This window comes from Rhinopithecus bieti, unplaced genomic scaffold (assembly GCF_001698545.2).
Source record: "Rhinopithecus bieti isolate Rb0 unplaced genomic scaffold, ASM169854v2 scaffold_9663, whole genome shotgun sequence".
Taxonomy (NCBI): Eukaryota; Metazoa; Chordata; class Mammalia; order Primates; family Cercopithecidae; genus Rhinopithecus; species Rhinopithecus bieti.
Genome location: NW_016806456.1, coordinates 3,620,328 through 3,641,797, shown reverse-complemented (window position 1 = coordinate 3,641,797; position 21,470 = coordinate 3,620,328). Strand labels below are relative to the sequence as shown.

Genomic DNA, 21,470 nt, shown 5'->3' with positions numbered 1-21,470 from the left:
TGTAATAAAATGTATTTTAAAAACCACAAAAAATTTAAAATGCTGCATGTGAAGTTATGAAGCATCAGAGTGGGTGGTTCTTGACAATAACTAAATTGGCTATTTCTTTTATTCTTTTAGCATGGATGTTTTTGGCAACCTCTGTCTTCACAGAGAGTCCAAATATAAATTTCATGGCAAATTATATTAAATTTACCACATATTCTATGTGAAATAAAATATGAAACACAGAAAAAGTTCTAAGACTGTAGATGTTTGTTGCAGCATTATTTATATCTGAAAACAATGTAAATCTCCACAGTAAGAGAGTGGTTAAATGTATTTTACATCACTCATAAAATGAAATTATGTAGCTGAGTAAATATTTATGAAGCATTTATAATGATACTTCTATAAATATTAATGAAAAGCTTATAGTGATTTGTTTATATAATACTATTTCATATATGTGAAAATACTTAGAAAAAAATACATACCATTACACTGAAATATCACTTTTTTCTGAGTGCTAAGAGTGTGTAAATTTTTTCTAAAATATGTGTACATTTATCTTAAAAATTGCCACAGATTCTAAATAGGTTAAGTTTTAGGGTGCAGCGTAGCATTTGGAAAACTTAATTATCTTTAAGCCAAAATCATTTAACGTATGATTTTAAAATGTATATTATATGATAAGCATGCATGACTCTGTGTGTATATGGGAATATATGGATTATATTTCCTCATTTGAGATGGAATGGCCTCATGCAACCATCACTTATAAATAGTAAAGAGAATTTGAAGTCTGCAAATGATGAGAAAAGAGTGGCTTTCTTCAGTAGGATATTAAATGTGATCTTTGTTCTCTCTGCTTCAGGTGCTGATAGTCTGCAGCACAGGTTTAGCTGGGATTATGCTGCTCAACTACCAGCAGGACTACACAGTATGGGTGCTGCCTCTGATCATCGTCTGCCTCTTTGCTTTCCTAGTCGCTCATTGCTTCCTATCTATTTACGAAATGGTAGTGGATGTATTATTCTTGTGTTTTGCCATTGATACAAAATACAATGATGGGAGCCCTGGCAGAGAATTCTATATGGATAAAGTGCTGATGGTAAGTACTTCAAATGCCCTTTCCTGTTTTAGGGATAAAAATACCAATAAAAATATTTTATAAAACATTATCTATGTTTAATTCACACTATATGCAATTGAGTAATTTAGAATTAACCCCGTAGCACTGACTCATGAATGAGGTTAATCTTGGGTAAGTCAGGGAGGAAGGCTTCTTGGCATGGACAAGATCATTTCAGATCCACCTAGCTAGAGTTGTACTCGTTAATAGTCCTAAGTTCACCCTATTCCTGCTGCCCCTCTCTCTGTAGTTAGATAGATTTGAATTGACTTTTTAAACCAGCTTCTAGCCTTTTCCTGAAATGGGGCTCAAAGACAAAATATCCTGTTTCCCAGGTCCTAGTGCCTACCTGTCTTTCTCTGTCCACCATTGCCCCAAACATTACTGCTGTCAACCCTGATTAAAACTCATCATCTTAAATATGGTAGGCCAAATTGAAAGCATTTTGTGATGAATACGGATAACAGACCCATGACTGATAGAGTGTATAGTTATTTATTAGTCAAGATCTGAACCTTTACACAGATATTATATGCAGATTTTTAATATTGGAACCTCAATTAAATTTCTTTAAAAATTTGAAAATCTTATTAAATGGCTTAAGTACCATTATAATCAGTGTTAAATGTTACCAAAGTAAAGATGCTTCTAAATAATAATAGTTTGCTATTAAGCTATGAAATATTTCTATCTCAAAATGGGTAATATTGAATACTAAGCATTATACATTGAAATAACAAGTCATTTTCCAGGAGCATATTTTATCCAGTTAAATCTGAAATAAGTATATTAATAAATAGGCTAGATTCTTTTTTTTTTTTTTTTTTTTTTTTTTGAGACGGAGTCTTGCTTTGTCAACCAGACTGGAGTACAGTGGCATGGTCTTGGCTCTGCAGCCTCTACCTCCCAGGTTCAAGCAGTTCTGCCTCAGCCTCCCAAGTAGCTGGGATTACGTGCGTGTGCCACCACTCCTGGCTAATTTTTGCATTTTTAGTAGAGATAGGGTTTTACCATGTTGGCCAGGCTGGTCTTGAACTCCTGTCCTCAGGTGATCTGCCTGCCTTGGCCTTCTAAAATGCTGGGATTACAGGTGTGAGCCACCACACCCAGCATAGATTTTTTTTTTTTTCAATAGCAAGAATTCCAAATGATTTAGCTGACCTATTTGGCATTGATTTTCTCTTTTTCTGACAACATCAGCTAAATTGTGGACATTTTCTTAATGTCTAAACTAATTCTAACTGGTTATTTTCTGAATGGAATTTGATCATGATTGTTGCATCTCTTTTGTGATTAAAGCATTTAGAAGAGTGTTATTGTTTTTTAAGTCACTGATCAAAAGCAGAGTAAAAAATACTGTTTTCCACCCTTCAGTTTTCTCTGTAGGAATGGTGAGGATATTTAATGAAGAAGTGCCCCGTAAATGTTGACAGAATAGAAATGTTCCCTTTGGGGCACATTCCCATTTCGACTACTACGAACGATAGGTTCTGGTTGATACACCCTGTCTTCCTACTTTATGAAGTAATATCATGGTCAGATTGACACTTTTTTAAAAGATAGTTTGTTTATGGTTTGTTTAAGAAAAAAAGCATTATGTGCTTAGCAATATCAGTGTGTTCTTTTACCTTCTGTGGTTATTTAAAAGTGGAGGCTTATGGAGTAACATGTTCTTCTTGTTTCATTTAACCTTGATATAGAAAAAAACAACAACAACAAATAAAATGATATTCTGAGTATGAGAAAATAGCCTCTTAAAAATGTTAGGTGTTTTCTCTTCCAGATAGAACTAACATTATCTCTTGGAGCCTTAGTAAGATTGTCACAATGAATGGATGGAAAGATGTTTTAAATCAGCGGATTGCAGAATCCATTCCTGCAAATTTAGCAGCCCTCATGTGTGATACTAAACATTCTTTATTGCTATGTTTTTAGGCCATCCATTTACCAAGATTGAGTCAAAAATGTAAATGTTCTTTAGAATTCATCTACTAACAAATCTGAAAGGAACCAAGAATTTACGCAGTGTGGTCCATATTTTGCAGGAGTTTGTGGAAAACAGTAGGAAAGCAATGAAAGAAGCTGGTAAGGGAGGCGTCGCTGATGCCAGAGAGCTAAAGCCGATGGTAGGTGGAGATGAGGAGGTGGCCGCCCTCCAAGAATTTCACTTTCACTTCCTCTCTCTCTCTGTCTTCACTGACTGCACTTCTTCAGGAGAAGCTTTTGTTATCTGTATCACGCAGGACGTGCTGCTCTTTCTGTTTGTGTGCTTACCCATCACTTGGATGGCAGAATTCTTGTCACAACTGAGACCACCTTCTGTAAAAGTAAGCTGAAAGGAACAGCATCCTCATCAGTGCTCGGTGGGGGGTGGGGGATGATAGTTTTGTCCCTAAGGTAAAACTGCTATTGCTCTTTCCTTTTCAACTGTCAGTGTTTGGCTTTCATCAGACTGAACATTTTGGTGTACACTTAAACTGACGGTTTGACTTTTATCATTTTGGAAGGTGATCATAGCAATTCCTTTCAACTTGCTAAAATTCATACTCCCCCATTTTAAAATATTGTTCTGTTTACATCGCTGTCCTTTTCCCTTGGCTGACGTTTTCTTCTGTTGCCTAGGTTGTACTTTCTTTATTTCTTAAGCTTTATTTTTCAGTAGCAACAAGGCTGTTTTCATCAATACCCACATTCCCACTCAGTAAGACAACCTAGTCTTCTCCCAGTTTAATTGTGAGATGGATAAATTATTTCTGGTCATTGATATTATATATATGTATATATATACAAATATATCTCCGTACTCCACTTTTATTTGAAAAAAGCAGCTTAATGAATGTAAGAGAACCTTGAGCTGCTTTTCACATGAGTATTGTCACATATATTTCACATGGGTATAGCGTAGCAACAGATGCCTCTATCATATATTGGTCTAATTACTTCATAATTTAAATGCATATTTTTTAATAGCATGTTTATTTTCAAATATTATATAATTGTCTGCATCCTTAAATAATTAATTTTCGGCCCGGCGCGGTGGCTCAAGCCTGTAATCCCAGCACTTTGGGAGGCCGAGATGGGCGGATCACGAGGTCAGGAGATCGAGACCATCCTGGCTAATATGGTGAAACCCCGTCTCTACTAAAGAATACAAAAAACTAGCCGGGCGACAAGGCGGGCGCCTGTAGTCCCAGCTACTTGGGAGGCGGAGGCAGGAGAATGGCGTGAACCTGGGAGGCGGAGCTTGCAGTGAGCAGAGATCCGGCCACCGCACTCCAGCCTGGGCGACAGAGCCAGACTCCGTCTCAAAAAAAAACAATAATAATAATAATTAATTTTAAACAATGTGCCCTCTAACTGCATATAATGTTCAAAAGTGTGAGGTAAGGACTTTCCTTTCTATCTTCCTTACACTTTAATAAATGATTTGATTTATAGCAAACTTGTCCAACCTGCTGCCTGTGGGCTGCATAGGGCTTAGGAAGGCTTTCAGCACAAATTCGTACAGTTTATTACAACATGAGATTTTTTTGTGTTTCTTTTTTTTAAGCCCATCAGCTATCCTTAATGTATTTTATATGCAGCCCAAGACAATTCTTCCAGGGTGGCCTGGGGAAGCCAAAAGATTGGATACTGCTGATTTATAGGTTTTCAACTTTAAAATATATGGTATAAAATAAGTTCATTTAAGTAGGTCGGGCATGGTGGCTCATGCCTGTAATCGGATTGCCTGAGCTCAGGAGTTTGAGACCACCCTGGGCAAAACGGTGAATCCCCGTCTCTACTAAAATACAAAAAAAAAAAAAAAAAAAATTAGCCGGGCATGGCAGTGAGTGCCTGTAATCCCAGTTACTTGGGAGGCTGAGGCAGGAGAATTGCTTGAACCTGGGAGGTGGCGGTTGCAGTGAGCCAAGATTGTGCCATTGCATTCCAGCCTAGGCGACAGAGCGAGACTCCATCTTAAAAAAAAAAAAAAAAAGTATATATATGGTATAAAATAAGCTCATTTAAGAGTAAAGGAAATAGGCTCATTTATGGGGGGAGGCAGGGAGGCTATATGTATATGCAAACTAATTGCATATTCAACCTAAGTTAAAGCCTCAATAAAATATTTAGATATAAACCCTTTTCTCTATAACCCTTTCCAGTGCCTATTTTGGTGTTACTGTTACTTAATAGCATGAATAATTATAAAATCAACTTTAAATGTTTAGATTCCAGAGCACAGATCACTCTAGTACCCACATAGCTCTGAATTTTAAGTTTGCATCACCTAGACATGGATTGCTTGGGCAGATGGCAGCTCACCAGCAATCTTCCCAGTCAGGTTCCATGCCCGCCCTCCACACCTTTCTGTATCCCTCTTACTTCACAAAGGCTGAGGAGGGCAGCAGTGGAGATTCTGCCAACCCTATGGCAACATGGAGAAAGGAGGGAGGCTTCCTTTCTTCTATTGCTTGGTAGTCCTAATTGTTCAGCAAATCGATTCTAAGCCCAAAACTTAAAAAGACATAAGAAATCTTAAAATAAAAACCAAGCTTTTCCCCCTTTTCTGTCTCTCCAGTGATTGAAGCTTTCATTATATCATTCAGTAATAAGCGTTTAAAGAAAGGGAGAAATATTTCGAGGTTGAAGGCTAGGTAATCTTGCCATGAGTTGGCACAGATTTCTATAGTATTATTTAATGAATGGTAGATGAATTGTAGTAGATCAGAATGCAAGTATACTTTCCTTACCTAAACTCCTAATTTATAGGCAATAATCCTGGGAGAATTGCCCAGGTTATGTGGCATTCTACCAGATGCCAAATATTTTAGGAAGAGTTCTTTCCTATTAGTATTTTCAGTTTTGAAATAGTGTCCCTTACTTCAAACAATGCATTAAAATCTTCATTCAATTTTTGCTTTCATTTTAAGTTGTTCATCAGTTCATTGCTTGCAGATTAATGGCAAAAACCCTCTTCTGCATCCCAAAATACATCTTCTATGTGCATTGTTCTGGTGCTTTGGACATTGTAGCATTGGGTCCCTAAGAATAATGTTTTCAATGGTTAAAAAGCTCCCCGAAGACAAGTGTGAAATGTTGCTCACAGAGCAGTTTTATTTTCTCAGCACCTCAGTACCTTCTTTATTTCTCTTCCACAGTATGCATGGTTAGAGTTGGCTCCTACTAACACCATTCCCTTGCATGTGTTTCTAAAAATCTATTTGAGAAATTTCTACCTTAAGTTTGGGGATTGATAGAATTTAGGATTGCTTATTTGTATTTGCTTGATATAATTTACATGTTGTTGCTGTAGATGAAAGTTCTATAAAAGAGCATCATGCCTGTTTTGCAGTAGCTCTAGAAACATTGCTGCTGTTTGAATTCACTATCTTCCTCCCTCATCAATGGAATCCTTTAATTTAGGCTTCATTTTTAGCCTATACAATAATGTTCAGTAAAATGAGGTTTTATATTTTCCTTTTGACAAGGGATCATTGAACTAAACATGAGAACTTCCAGTTTTGTTCTCGAACTTTTCCCTGAGAGAGGCTCACTAGTTAAGGAAACTTTAAAGATTTATCAATTTTTTTATGATTCTTTGAAAGTGATTTTGGATAAATGTACCAAAAGTGATGAAGAGGTTTAGGAAAGAGATTTTCTGACTGTCTGCTTGCTATCATATAGGAAAGAACTTAAAGAGAAAAGGGAGGAAAAATCCTAGACACTGTAGGAACATGGGCTAGAGAAGTATGCTCTGTGTATCTCAGAGATGATCCTGGAGAAAGTGTGACTTTCAACATTCGTAAGAATTTCAGCTCCAGGAATTCAGGGGAGAAGGATTCTCAGTCCATTTTGCCATCTTGCTGTTTGTGACCATGTGTATATTTGTAACATCATTCATGATCTCCTTTTAATGGTAATTGTCTAAGATTATACTCTGTATGACTTTGTTTTCTAGGCTTCGGGAGCAAGTTCTGCTTGAACCTAGCCGACGGTTATGGAAACCCATTGACATTCCAAAACAATATATACACATAACTATGTATTTGTGTGTGTGGGTGTGTGTATATATGTATATGTATGTGTGTATATATGTATATGTATATACACACACACACATAAATCAGCCAAAATCAGAGAAAAGGAACAGGGATTTAATACCTTTTTTATGCTTATTTTTGTCAAACATGTACTCCTTTCATACGGGTGGCTTTTACAAGGCAAATTCCGTCATTTAATGTTTTCAACTGTAATTGTCTTAATGGAAATGTTAAAATTCATATCTGATTAACATTTTTAATAACTTAGAGGAGATTTTAACTTTAGTTATTTAAAAATAGGTAAAATTATTGTACCAAATTATGTCTAAAGTTTATTCAGGGGTGATTTCCCTGATGTGTGTATAAAATCAAGATCTTATTTTGCTGATGCATAAGTCCTAGTGGGTCAAGACTAGGCATATGCTTTCAGATAAATAAGGAATTACTCCAGTCAGTTTCCCCCAATCAAAGAAGCCATGTCATTTTACTTTTAGAAACATACAAGTGGGCCCAATATGGGAATTTTCATAATAGTTCATACATTTGTCAGCTAACATTAAAAGGTAACCAACTCCTCAGGTATTTGTAGTTTACCCTAACGCTTCTTTAAAAGAAAGTAGGTAAAAAAAGAAAAGGGTAGATAATCTTTCGTATGCAAACTTTTTCCTTATATTTTGTCTTTCTTTCCTTTTTGACTTTAGTAGCATCCTCCACACATTTGTGTGCCTGATTTGAAAGGAAGCTGGAGCACCCAGTGAGTTTAGCCTTTAAGTTTCTGTGTATTGATTTGCAGATTAAGTAATGCTGGGAGGAATAAAGATGGGACAGAAACATGGAACATAAAGCATTGAAAATTGCGGTGCTTGGGCTTCTGCTTCAGAGTAACGTCAGTGGCTTAGGGTTAAATGGCCATTTTATTCAAATGCTTGCTATACAATCTGAAAACACACTGGCAGGTGCTCCTCTCCTTGGCAATTCATTGAGTATCCAGAGTTCTACAATGTTTAACTGAAGAATTGGCTAATGTGTTGATCCTCCAGTGTGACTATTTTTTTTGTTTGGGGGTGGGTCTGGGGTTTTTTGCTTTTTTATTCCTGAAGCTTACCAGATATGAATGGCTAATATTCCATTGTTCTGCTTATTGTAATGGTGAATGCTTTAAGAAAAAAAAAGTGTAATTTGCTAAGAATAATTCATGATCTGTTTATGCGATAACTCCTTTTTGTTACAATTTTTTTAAAAAAAGCTATTTTTGTTAATGTAAAGTAAATATTTCAGAGCAAATTTTTTAAACTTATTGCACTAAATACAGGCTCTGTACAAAAAACAAAAAAAGCCTCAGCATTTTATCATTCCATGGAAGGAGAATCTTTTGAAAGAAAGCATTGCCTCCTACCAGAACTAGACAGTGAATGAGACCGGTATCATGGAAATGCATACAAGTAATGTCACTAGGGCTTCATAAGCAGCTGTTTGCTAATGTGCTTCCTTTCAAAGGGTTGGACCTCTAAATTGCTGCAAAAGGTAAATGATATTTTTTTTTAAGTATTGGTGTTCTTTACTCTAGCTAGGCTAAAATTTGCTAAATGCCTTGGTTTCTTTTCAAAGTTCATGTAATATTTCTGATTTTTCAGAATATTTGCAATAAGAGTCTGGATTTTAAAAAACGCACACATACACACAATTAAGAGCTCATGTCTTAGCAAGATCTGGGAAACCAACATTGCAAGAGTAGCTATTTGGAAAGAATAATTCTCCAGAAGTTAACATCTAACATCTAGTATCACCAAACAGTATCACTATTCTCTTTTATTCATTTGATATGGAATAAATATAATTATGTAACTAACAGTTGTCCAAATAGATGAGAGAGCAAATCATGTGAGAAAATTCAGAATACCATCTGTTTCATAGCCACACAGATTTTGGACTTTCGCAAACATTGGGAACTAAATTTAGAATTGGCAAAAGTCTAGAAGATGGGTATCCAAACAGAAGACATTCCAGGAGCTAGCAATTTAAAGAGGTGTCCCTCCAAAGTGACCTGATGGAAGTCCTGAACTTGGAAATTAGGTTCTACTCACTTGGACATCCCTGCATCATGGACTGTTGCTGCTCCCTGTTCCATATGCTCGCAATCTCAGCTATTTGGAAGCCACCAGGAATGCTTTCTAATTATCATTTACAACTAGAACTGTAATCAGAAAGAAATTTTGTATTTTTGTATAACTTGATTGTGTGCCATTTTATATAACAGGTCCTGTTTTACAAATAAATTTTGTTTTACTAACATTGTGTTTAGAAATTATAATCTATGTGTAACCATGTCATTTGAGTTGCAAATTAATTGCCAGGCTGTTTTCCTTAAGTAAATTCATGTGCCATATAGAAATATGCAGATATGCATATACATTACACAGGCACACACAGAGAGATATTTAATATGTGGAATATCACTCTCTCATGAGCTTTATTCCTTGATTAATTTGATAAAGCCTCACAGTGGATTTTAAGCAATATTTAAATGTGTTGAGGTTATGTTTGGATATTCCTGCTGCCTCTTTTCATTCATTTCAAGTCATTCTTCAGCTAGCTATGGGCTGCCTTATTGCTATTCGCTCACTGCTTCCATCTTCTGCCCAAGTGAGAAGAATAGATGAAGAACAGAAATTTATCTGTGAAATGTGGATACCCGAATAATTTTATAAATCATTGATTCTGTGTTGTGGTTTTTGTCTTCCTGTGTGGTGAATCTTCAAAACTGCATTCAGGACTCATATTTCTAGACTTTTAGTTGGGGTCCTCTATTGTCAATTGTAGTAGTGACCAGAGTATCATGGTTTCTACCATCAGATAATTAAAGCTCTGGTGCATAATTTAGACTTTCTAAGCTCCTGCCTCAAGAATAAGGTCTTCCATAATATGGAAGAGAAAAGTTATATTTCATTGTAAATCCAAGAGACCCATCTTCTATGAGAGGCTTACTGGTGCAGTGGTAATAAAACATTAGCAATTTAGCTAGAGCACTGAGATTGTATAATCCTTGCATGGATGAGCAGAGCTCAAAGCCAGTTGCTCCCTTAAACCATTTAATGCAATGGCTAATGTTTAGGATTAAAGTTTTTATTTTATCCTATAAGATAATTAACTCCTAAGTCACTACAACTTAAGTAGCTTAAGTGTATGTTGGTCCCCAAACTTTTTCCATAATGGTTAAGGAGGAGGCACTTACTGAGTTTATTTTAAAGTTATGCTAGAAATGTTCTTTTGTAGAGATGCTGTCTCTCTCTCTCTCTTTTTCTCCCCCCACGAAGGGCATTAAGCTGCTGATTGTAAGTGATTTCCAATACCACTGATCTTGGTATCTGCCAAGGGCTTCCTTGCCTTCCCTGGGCAGTTTTAGGATTTCACCCCAGTAGGGGGTATGAGGCACTGACCCCTTTATTCTGGACCCAAACTGCTTTACAGCAGAGTTAATACCTCTCCCTCCCTCTTCAGAACAGCTACAGGAACTGCAGGCACCACATATGTGTGAGGCCACACCACTGCCCCTGAGGCTTCAACCATTTCCACCATGCACTATCACTGGCTACTAACAGCCATTTCAAGAGATCGCGTAGCCTGCAAGGTAGAATTCTGGGATCAGTTCCAAAACCAGAACTGCCAGTAATGTTGACTTGAATATTTGATTTGATTTTTGGTCAGTAACCTTTTCATTTAAATTGGACTTTCCAATAGCCTTAACATGGCCTCTGAGAAGTTTCCTCCAGAAAGGTCTTTAAGCTTTCGCTTTTCAATAAGTAAATTCTTTACTGCTTTTCTACTGCTACTTAAAAACAACAACAACAACACAACTCTCAGAGTCTGGAGGCTTATCAGTGTACCTGCCACAGTTAATTTCTGTATTCTTTTCATACATTCCATCTGACAAGTAAGAGTGCACTATAATGGCTTGCCTAGAGTTGTTAAGAAGTGGTCTGTGAATACATATTGAAAAACTGTGGGTTCATGAGTAAAAGCATAACGCAGAGATTTGTGTATTCTGTATTCACAGCAGAGGCTGCCTTTTGCTTTAAATGCATATTCATGTATCTTTGTGTACTAAGAATGCATGTTAGCCTTTTTGAAAAGTAGGCACTGTTCATACACAGTAGCTTCTTGGAATTAACTCATCTTTGTTAACTTAGTGGCACATAGTCCAAATTTTAAAAAAAGCAAGACCCTCGAGTATGCCAAAAGAAAACCTAAAGCTAGCAAACTTAAAAAACAAAACAAAAATTAAACATGTTGTGTACACTTATGAATTTAGAATAGCACATTTTTTCCATTCAGATTTCATACATTTGAACCAAATTCTTGTACTCCACGTTTTAATTTTAAGAAGATAATTTTAATCCAAGATTTAAATCTTTGAAAATATCTTTCTTATAGAAAACTTCAATGCAGTTTTTAAAGTTACTGATTTCTGTGGAAAACCTTTCTTTTCTATAGAAATACTATAGTGCGCTTTCTTCCTCCCCATCTTGATTTTGTATGTGTAAAGACAAATGATGATTCAGTTTTAATATTACATGAACAATTGCCACTTTTGTAAATTATATGGACAGAATGTGTTCTAAGGAAATTCATTAGTCAATTTGTGGAAAATATATGAAATTGTTAGAGACCTATTAGGCTATTCTTCAGTTTTGATGCTCAGTTTTACAACTTAAATGATTTTCTCCAGGACACGGAGCTCAGAATAATAAAGCTTTTATTGATAGTCTAGTGAAGATCTAGTTGAACATGGAAACATTGTAATTTACAGATGTCTCAGAAATGTTTCATTTTTATTTGCTAAGACCTGAATTTAATATTTGATATTCAAAAACAAATTGTTTTGAAGGGGCAATGGGTCTCTTTGAGCTTAAGAAAGTTATGGACTATCTTTCTCTCAAATGCACATCGCATGTCTGTGAACACTCAAAATGCTCATAGAATCTCAGGACCCTCAGACTGCCAGCTGCCACCCCTCCACCCCCTCAGAGTCTTAATGAACCCAAGTCAAAAGCCTGCTCTAAAGTTGTTCTGATAATGTGTTTTGAAATGAGGAAGTGATTAGGCCTCCACTAGAGATACTTTTGAGATGATGCTTACCACCTTCTGACCTGGAATCATTTTTATAACTTAAAGACTTTATGTAATGTAGTAGCAGGTTAGGGAATAGAAACCACACTAATCTGAAGGAATAACAAGATGATCAACACTGACTCTTCATGACAGTAAGATTTTCTTTCCTTGGAGGTATGAGGGTGTGTGTGTGTGTCCTTGGGGTTATTTGGAGCAGATTATTTGCAGCTGGAGGCCCAAAAAAAAAAAAAAAAAAAAAAAAAAAAAAAAAAAAAATCCAAGAAGAAATAAATAGGGAATCTTTGTAATTAATCCATCTACCAAAACACTTGATTCTTTTTATTGTAACTCAGCTATGACATTATGTGGCTTAGTGTTATCAGTATATTACTGTCTTAAAATCTATTTGTCAACATGTCCAGGAACCGTTGAAGATGATGATAAATTAGCAAACTCAAGTGTAGTCCATAGTTGGCAAAAAATAAATTTGGTAGAAAGTTGGAGGAGCAGATGCTAAAGGTAGAAATGCAAAAGGTGTTTTTTCTCCCTGCATAAATCAGGGAGGTGTTTTCTGTTTTAGTGTTTTCCAGTCACCCACTAGAGCAGCTTGGGACCGCTCTGCCAATAGAACTCTGCCCCCAGTCCCTTCCCTACTCCATCTTCTTTAGGAATATGTGAATTTCTTCACATCCGCACCTAGTGCTGTTAGGTAAGGGTGCTGCATCTATATGGAAGGCTCCCTGGGCCCTTGAAAAAGCAGGCAGACACTCATCAAGGGGTTTGAAGTTCTTGTGAAATTTGATCCCAGTGGCTCATGATTTATAGTCAGACATCAAACCATTGCCTACCTTTTCAGGCTGAAGAAAGTGGGAATGTCATAACCGGCTGGTGAAGAAAGGAGAAAAGTCAGCTCCCTACTCCGCCCCACACTCCTATAAAAGTTTGGGGGTTTTTTGTTTGTTTTTGCTTTTTTTTGAGACCGAGTCTTGCTCTATCGCCAGGCTAGAATGCGGTGGCACGATCTTGGCTCATTGCAACCTCCACCTCCCAGGTTCAAGCGATTCTCCTGCATCAACCTCCTGATTAGCTGGGACCACAGGCATGTGCCACCACGCCCAGCTAATTATAGTATTTTTAGTAGAGACGGGGTTTCACCATGTTGGCCAGGCTGATCTCGAACTCCTGACCTCCGGTGATCCACCCGCCTCAGCCTCCCGAAGTGCTGGGATTACAGGCGTGAGCCACCGTGCCCGGCCTAGAAGAGCTTTAATGAACCTTCCACAATAGTAAATGCAGAGACCACTGGTGGAAATTCCCATATTGGATAGAAAAGGGCCTAAGTCCAGTGTAAGTATCTAAATTTGATATGTCTTTTTGTCACAGAAGTGTAGGACTTAAAGGGAATATTCTGACCTTCGTGTATGAATCTGATCCACCCATCCTGTCAGCTAGGATTATAATTTGAGCTGTTGTTTCAGGAGCATGTGTTAAATCATATGAGTAAAAAAAAAAAGTGGGCATTGGAAAAAAAGACTTGGGAATAATTGGGCAGATAGAATGGGTTCCATGGATCATTCTAGTTGCCACTAGAAAATGTGAGCTCCTTCTTCATTTACCATGTTGATAATCAGGTTGTGACTTTTTTTTTTTTTTTTTTTTTTTTCTGTAAATTGTATTAGATACCACACAGGAATGTGACAGTAATAGGATAGCTTTGGGGGTTGGTGATTTGAAACAGGGACTATTAAGTAGATTTTCCCCATTCTCTAGGTTCCAGTAGTCTGTGCTCAGCACTTGGTTTTGGTCCCTATTGTTTTGCCTATTTTGATTTTCTGAAATGATCCCATGGGGACAGTTAACTTTCCTTCTGCTGTGTTGCCTTAATGCTAGTAGATCGTGTTGTGTCGTTGGAGTTTTCTAATTTCTTCCCTATATGAGGGTACTAAGAGCTCCATAATGAAAAGAAGTTTTTATACTTTCAAAATATTCTGGACCACTGAATGCACTTCTAATAGATCTTACACTTAAAGAAGTTAGTTCAGTGGTTGTTAACTGATTTGATTACAGGAGGAAAAAAAAACTTTATAACTAACAAAAAGGCGGGGAGAAAAGTGTGAAGGGCATCAAGCAAAATGACAGGGGCTTCAAAAAACAACCAAAGACAAAACCCTATCTTCTGAAGACCAAAGGTCCAACTTTACTTACTGGCTGGCACAGCCTTTCTGAACTCCTTGAGTTTAGAATGGAGCTCCTAGAATAATGCAGCCAAATTTAAAGATCAGTCAATACAGTAGGGACCTGCTATTGATCTCTTAGGCACTGAGTCTTCACATCCATTGTCAAGCCCAGCCCAGCGTATGGGGTGATATGAGCAGAAAACACACATCAGTGTGTTTTGATTTCTTGTGGCTGTGTAATGTGGCATGAGAAGTATGTTGTGGTGCCACATATTTCTCAATGTGATGCCTTTTTGTCTTTTTTTTTTTTTTTTTTTTTTGCCATTTGCATTCTATTTCGTAGTGCCAGAATGAATTTTTGTATCTTGTCTTGTCTTTGTCCATTATAAACTGGAGGATCACAGTTAAGCCTTCCATAGTTTGGGATCATTTACCTTACCGTTATTTTGGATTTTTTTCTTGTTACAGTGTCACTACACTGTATTCATGTGGGGGAACAAACATGTAGGTGCTTGAACATGCCCCACAGACACAGTTGTAGCCCCAGTATTTGTGACTGTCGTTATTGACACAGTGCAGACTTTACAGATGGAGCATTATGCTCTCAGAGGACTTTAAAATATGTATATTAAGCAATTAACTTTCTGGAGTTGGAGTTATCAAATCTTGCTGGGAAATTAACTTCCAAGAGCTCTGAACTGGATGGAATTCCATCTGGCTTCAGAGAACAATGAGCCTATATGAAATAGAGCTTTGAAATGTTTTTCTTGTGCAGAAATATGAACTAGAAAGAAAAGTGCTGATCTAATGCTAAGTTCTCTCTGTGTACTGACTCAGTTGCCAGAATTATAATGAAAACTGTATTTTAGTCTAACAAATGTATAGAATTTTTTATGTAATAAATAAAATTTTATAGGAAAGAATGTTACTGTCTACTGTGTTGTAACACTTCCCCATGCCCAGGGTGGTGACTGATAAAATCATGGGCAACATCTTCGTTTCAAATTAGGTCAGTATGCTGCAAGGGTGCCCCAGAATTTCCCATCTATTCTTTTCTGTCTCTCACAGCATGTGCTGGGGGCTTCGGAATAACAAATATAAATGTCCTAAAACCAGTTTCTGAAGTACAAAGTTCATTCACTGCCTGGCCAGGCTTCATAGCTGGAGTCTGAGTTGCCATGTGAATGCTAAGATTGCAACTGAACTCAATCATCAGGCAGAGTAGAAAAGCCTCCACTGGCCTGGACATAGTGGCTCACGCCTGTAATCCCAGCACTTTGGACTTTGGGAGGCCGAGGTGGGTGGATCACGAGATCAGGAGATTGAGACCATCCTAGCTAACACAGTGAAACCCCGTCTCTACTAAAAAAAATACAAAAAAATTAGCCGGGCATGGTGGCACATTAATGTAATCCCAGCTACTCGGGAGGCTGAGGCAGGAGAATGACCTGAACCCAGGAGGCGGAGCTTGCAGTGAGCCGAGATTGCCTCACTGCACTGCAGCCTGGGCGACAGAGCGAGACTCACTCTCAAAAAAAGAAAAGAAAAAAAAAAAGAAGAAGAAAAGCCTCCACTGGACAGTGTCCATCGTGGAAAGCATTCACTGTACCTGGTACAGTGGTCTACACATGAATTGAAGCCTGGATCTGTACTGAGTTTAGTGCATTTGTGAAACCATGGTGCCATCATTTAGGCAGTAGCTGTGCCCCATTGAAAGTTTAGAAAAATCAAGCTTTTTAAAAACCAATAATTTTAGGTAATATTAGGGACTAAGGAAGGGATGTTCTTAAGTGGAAGACCTTTTGCAATACCGTACACCTCTCCTAATTTGTTTTGTTATTTTGGATTTTTCTTGAGAGGCTGCACTGTAAACTGCCTTTTATTAACAAATGTGAGCTGATGATAGTCCTGGCTGTTTATACCATCCTGCCAAAAAGAGTTGTTACAGAATAATTGTGAGGAGGCTTAAACACTGGAGGAATTTGAGATTCTGAAGAATATTAACCAATCTGGACTGTTCTTTCTTTTTTTGAGTGGTTCTGATGCAGATTGACGTAATTCTGTTATATAGACTACCTAATTATTAAAGAGCCTGTGAAAAGCCTCACGTCTGAAAGGTACCTGAAAGTCTTTTCTTTCTGTTTGGCTATGGAAAGTGTACTCTGTACTTAACCTCAAATCGAAGGAAATAAAAATCTAGAGGATTCTTTCAGGAGGCACAAAACTTATGCACCCTATCTTAATATGTAAGTAGTAATTAAAATGTTAGCTGCTTTAAATAGCTGTCCAGCTCAAAGCTCTTACAGATGTTGAAGGGTTCAGAAAGAAGCTGGTACCTCGAGAGGCTCTTTGGCCTCATATCTTTGATCAGATGCTGTGGAACTAACCCACTGGGTTTGTGCCTCTACCAGGGGTGTCCAATCTTTTGGCTTTCCTGGGCCACACTAGAAGAGGAAGAATTGTCTTGGGCCACACATAAAATACGCTAACACTAACCATAGCTGATGAGCCAAGAAAAAAAAATCACACACACACAAAATCTTTTAAGAAGGTTTACGAATTTGTGTCAAGCTGTATTCAAAGCCATCCTGGGCGGCATGCGTCTCGCGGGCCGTGGGTTGGATAAGCTTGCTCTACACGTTGTTTTTTTCACTTGTGGCAAATAGTAGTGAAGAAAAGAAATGCTTTATGCCTTTAATTTGATAATATGCCTCATGTCATTTACTGTCCCAATTCCAAGAAAAATAATTTTAGCAGATTCACCTAGGTTAAATTTAGGATTCCAGAAAAAGTAAAGCTAAGCTACTAGACCATTACATGGGCTTATCAGCAATTTCAATAGAAATCTTAAAGCGCTCTAGGTACTTACAAGCTCCCTGGCCAGGACTGTCAGACTAGAGAGGCAACAGTAAGAAACTGCCTTCAAGGCAAAACAAAGCGGCTTTCAGTCAGTCTCGGGTTACATCCTGTAACCTCACACTGGGAGACAGGATATTAGGTATTTAAGGTTGGTCTACTCCATCTTCCAGAAAGGATTCTCACAGCTTACAACAAAATAAAACAATTTTAACACACATGCACACACAAGTTGTGTAATAAGCAAACTGAAAAAATTGAGAAAAGGAGATTAGCTATGTAAGAATCCCAGGCTAGGCATATGACTAAATTCCAAGCTTCCTGTCAGTCCTGTGAAAGAGAAAATCAAGAAAGGTACATGTTTAATGTTAAGTTTTAAAAAGCGTAAATAGAAGTTCAATAGGAAGGACTGGGTAGGCATTCACAATGATGTAAATAATATTTAATACGTTGGATTAATATTTATAATATAGTTAGTGAAGAAAGCAGGGGCTCAAGCAATGCATGATCTCATTTATATGAAATAAATATTCTTACACATCTTAAAATAAAGGTATAGTAGATGCTCTCTCAGTCCTGTAGGCACTGGTAGTTAACTGATTAATTGAAAAATTGGGTTAAGGAGGAGAATCATTAAAAATGAAAATTGTTTGCCGGGCACCGTGGCTCACACCTGTAATCCCAGCACTTTGGGAGGCTGAGGTGGGTGGATCACGACGTCAAGAGATCGAGACCATCCTGGCCAGCACGGTGAAAACCCATCTCTACTAAAAATAAAACAATTAGCTGAGTGTGGTGGCACACGCCTGTAGTCCCAGCTACTCGGGAGGCTGAGGCAGGAGAATCGCTTGAACCAGGGAGGTGGAGGTTGCAGTCAGATGAGATTGCGCCACTGCACTCCAGCCTGGCGACAGAGGGAGACACCATCTCAAAAAAAAAAAAAAATAAGAAAAAAAGAAAATTGTTTTAAACTACAACATGTAAATGTTTATTGGCCAATTGTTGACATAGGTATATTCTTTCTGACTCTTGACTCTTCCGAAGTTATCTACTGTCTTTGGCATTAAAAACACCAATAATATTAACCTCCCGAAAGTGCAATAATATGAAATATTGATTTATTAAAATGGATAAAAAATTTAGAGATGCTTACGAAGCCCACTGAGTGTAGGTTCCCAGGTTTTAATAATTTTTATAATTTTCTTGCAATGTTTGTATTTCTCACCTACGCATAACTTGAAAGTAGTAGTTTTTGCATTTACCTTTATTATATCTTTGCAAGGTATTCAAGCTTTCAAAGGGTTTTTATAGAAACTACTCTTTTCATATTCATTGTTTTTATCAATGTACATAATATTTAAATAATCCTGGCAGTAGCGAAACCACCACACCTGGCATAACATGTTGAAATATACACACCTGACCCTTGTTAGCACAACCTCCTGATGCTGAGAATGAGAACACAGAACACAGGCCTCTGAGTGGAAGCCCCTCTCCAGGAACATTCAGCATACAACAGTCATCAGCCAGTACATTCTACAGAAGCTTGGAAAAGATCAGTTAATCTGGCAAAATGGTTAAGTGAAAGCCAGCTATGAAAGCCATCTATTTACATTTAAAAAATGATAATTATGGTTATCTCTGTTTTGTGGGACTATGAGTAATTTTAGTTTTTTTCTTTGCTTATTTGTATATTTAAAATATTCTTCTATAGTTTTTAATGGGAAAAAATTACATTAAAAACAAATAGCTGGGTAAGATAATAAAATGATAGTAACTAAACCAGTATGATAATAGGCCAATGGAATAGAAGAGAAAGTTTCCAAAACAAATCATATTATTTATAAGGGATTATACCTAAAATAGAATATACATAAAATGAATAAGAAAGGATAGAATCCATTTAATAAATTGTAATTTAGGACAATGGGCTTTCAATTTGAAAACAAATCTAAGTCAAATCTAAATGGATTTAGGATTTTTCGTATTATTATTATTAGACCAGGGAAAGGTCAGGAGAAGGAGTGGAGAGGATCTGATAAAATTAGAAAGATTAGAAGAAATAATAGAAATGATAGACTTGAAGTAATAGGATGATGAAAATGATAGGTGGGGATTAGGGAGATGCACACCTCACATTTCATGGAAATTGTGATGCGTGAGGCCCATTTCAGATGCATTTCCTAAGCCTGTCCACAGCAGTGTGCTGAATGTATCCATTTTAATTCAACAAGCATTTCCTGAGACCTCTTCTGGTCAGCCAGAGTTATATTCTGGGAGCTCAGTGCTAAATACTGCCTGATCTTAAGTAGCTCACAGCCTAATGAGGGAGGCAGAGAGCAGTGATAAGTAGAGAGTGCTTTGGAGCACAGAGGAAGGTGTTGAGGTGGTTAGGAGAAGCTGTCTCAGCTGAGTCTTGAAGGATGAGCTGGGATTAGCCAGATGATGAAGGGGTGGGAGGGTGGTTCTACCCAGAATAGAAGCACTTTGGCACTCATATAGCGACATGAGGAACACAAGTCGTTCAGAATGTCCAGAGCAAAGAAGATGTGGGTTTGCACCAAGAGGTGACCCTGGAGAGGATACAGGAGTCTTACATGTGTGTTCACATCTAAAGTGTGAGTTGTTTATATATTTGTGCCCCTTTTATTTTCCAAAAAGGCATACATACAAAAAGTTTTTTTTAACCCCAGGCTGGAGTGCAGTGGTCCCATCATAGCTCACTACACCCTCAAGCTCCTTAGCTCAAGTGATCCTCCCACCTCAGCCTCCAGAACAGCTGAGACTACAGGCATGCACCTTCACACCCAGCTTTTTTTCTTTTCTTTGTTTTTGGAGGGGCAAGGTCTCGCTTTGTTGCCCAGGCTGGTCTCCAACTCCTGGCTTCAAGCAGTCTTCCCAACTCGGACTCCCAAAGTGCTGAGATTACAGGTGTGAGCCACCATGCCCAGCCCAAAAAGATTATTAAACTAAAAATATAAAAGCAAAGACATAAACAGGAAGAAACAAATATGCTAGCCTCTAGGACTAATATGGTCACAGTGCATTGAAGCCTTCAATTCTTTCAGCTTTCTTAGCAACCTGATAGGAAAAGAAAACACAAAGATCTACAGAATTTTATTCTCTAGTAGAAGAAAGTTTATGCATTCTTCAATTTACTGTGGAAGCATAAATAACCCACATATGGCTCTTAAATTGGGATTTGGGGATGCTAAGCTGGGGAAGTCCCAGCATTTAATTTCCTGATGTTTTATTTGAAGTTGTTACCTCATACCTTATTTAGGTCTGCCTGTATTATGAGTTACACGACATGGTTCTTAAGTGTAAATAAAACAGAAAGATAAGTCTTCATTTATTTCAGATATATTCACTGAGTTCTATATTAGCTAAGAATACCAGAATAAGAGACCCAGCCTCTGCCCTCTGAAAACTCACACCCTATTTAGGAAGCAAAGGAGTAAGCAGATGATTGTAATCTAGTGTGCCAGCCGCTCTAACAGAGTTAACTCAGGAGTAGCAGGGAGACCCACCTGAAGGTGGGAGGGGCAGAGAGGTGGGGCTGTAATAAGTAAATAAGCCTTTGGGGAAAGGGAAGTGGAGTGTTCCAAGGAGGATAGCGTGTGTGAAGAAATGATGATGTACCTGTGAATCTGTACTGAAGTGTAGGTGTGGGGACATGAAATTGGAGCGGTCAGTAGGGATCAGATCTCAAGGGTCTTGCAGGCCACCCTCAGGGTCTTGATTTTATGGTGCAGAAAATGAGGACTTGCTGAAAGATTTTAACCAAGGGAATGTTTGGAGATATTTGCATTTCAGGGGAAAAATTACCCTGACAACAGTGGGGAGTATGGCATGGGATGAGTTGCTTCTGGGCCAGGAAAACAAAGTGAAGAGACCATTGTAGCATACCATGTGATTCAGAATGAGAATTCCAACTAGGGCACTAGCAATAAGAATGGAGAGAAAGGGCAGAGAATCGCTTGAACCTGGGAGGTGGAGGTTACAGTGAGCTAAGATTGCGCCACTGCACTCCAGCCTGGGTGACAGAGCAGGACTCATCCCCTTCGCACTCCCCCCGCAAAAAAAAGAATGGAGAGAAAGTGATATATTTAAAAGCTAATGGAGGGATAGAAGCATCAAAAACGGATGTTTGGTTGGTGTAAGGGGCCAAGTGAAAGAAAGATGGGA

General features: G+C 37.8%; 1 protein-coding gene across 4 annotated transcripts in view; it reads left to right on the top strand.

Annotated features, from left to right (window-relative positions):
• SLC44A1 (solute carrier family 44 member 1) overlaps positions 1 to 21,470 on the top strand; it is a 198,189-nt gene that overhangs the window by 141,082 nt on the left and 35,637 nt on the right. The window contains exons 14-16 of one of the 4 annotated variants that reach the window (XM_017876723.1): positions 857 to 1,093; positions 3,160 to 3,240; positions 7,059 to 9,448. In XM_017876723.1, coding sequence (XP_017732212.1) covers positions 857 to 1,093; positions 3,160 to 3,240; positions 7,059 to 7,082 — 342 coding nt within the window. In that variant the 3' untranslated portion in view covers positions 7,083 to 9,448. Of the gene's footprint in view, positions 1 to 856; positions 1,094 to 3,159; positions 3,485 to 7,058; positions 9,449 to 21,470 lie in introns of those variants that run through there. The other 3 variants (XM_017876726.1, XM_017876724.1, XM_017876722.1) reach the window with 3 other exon arrangements.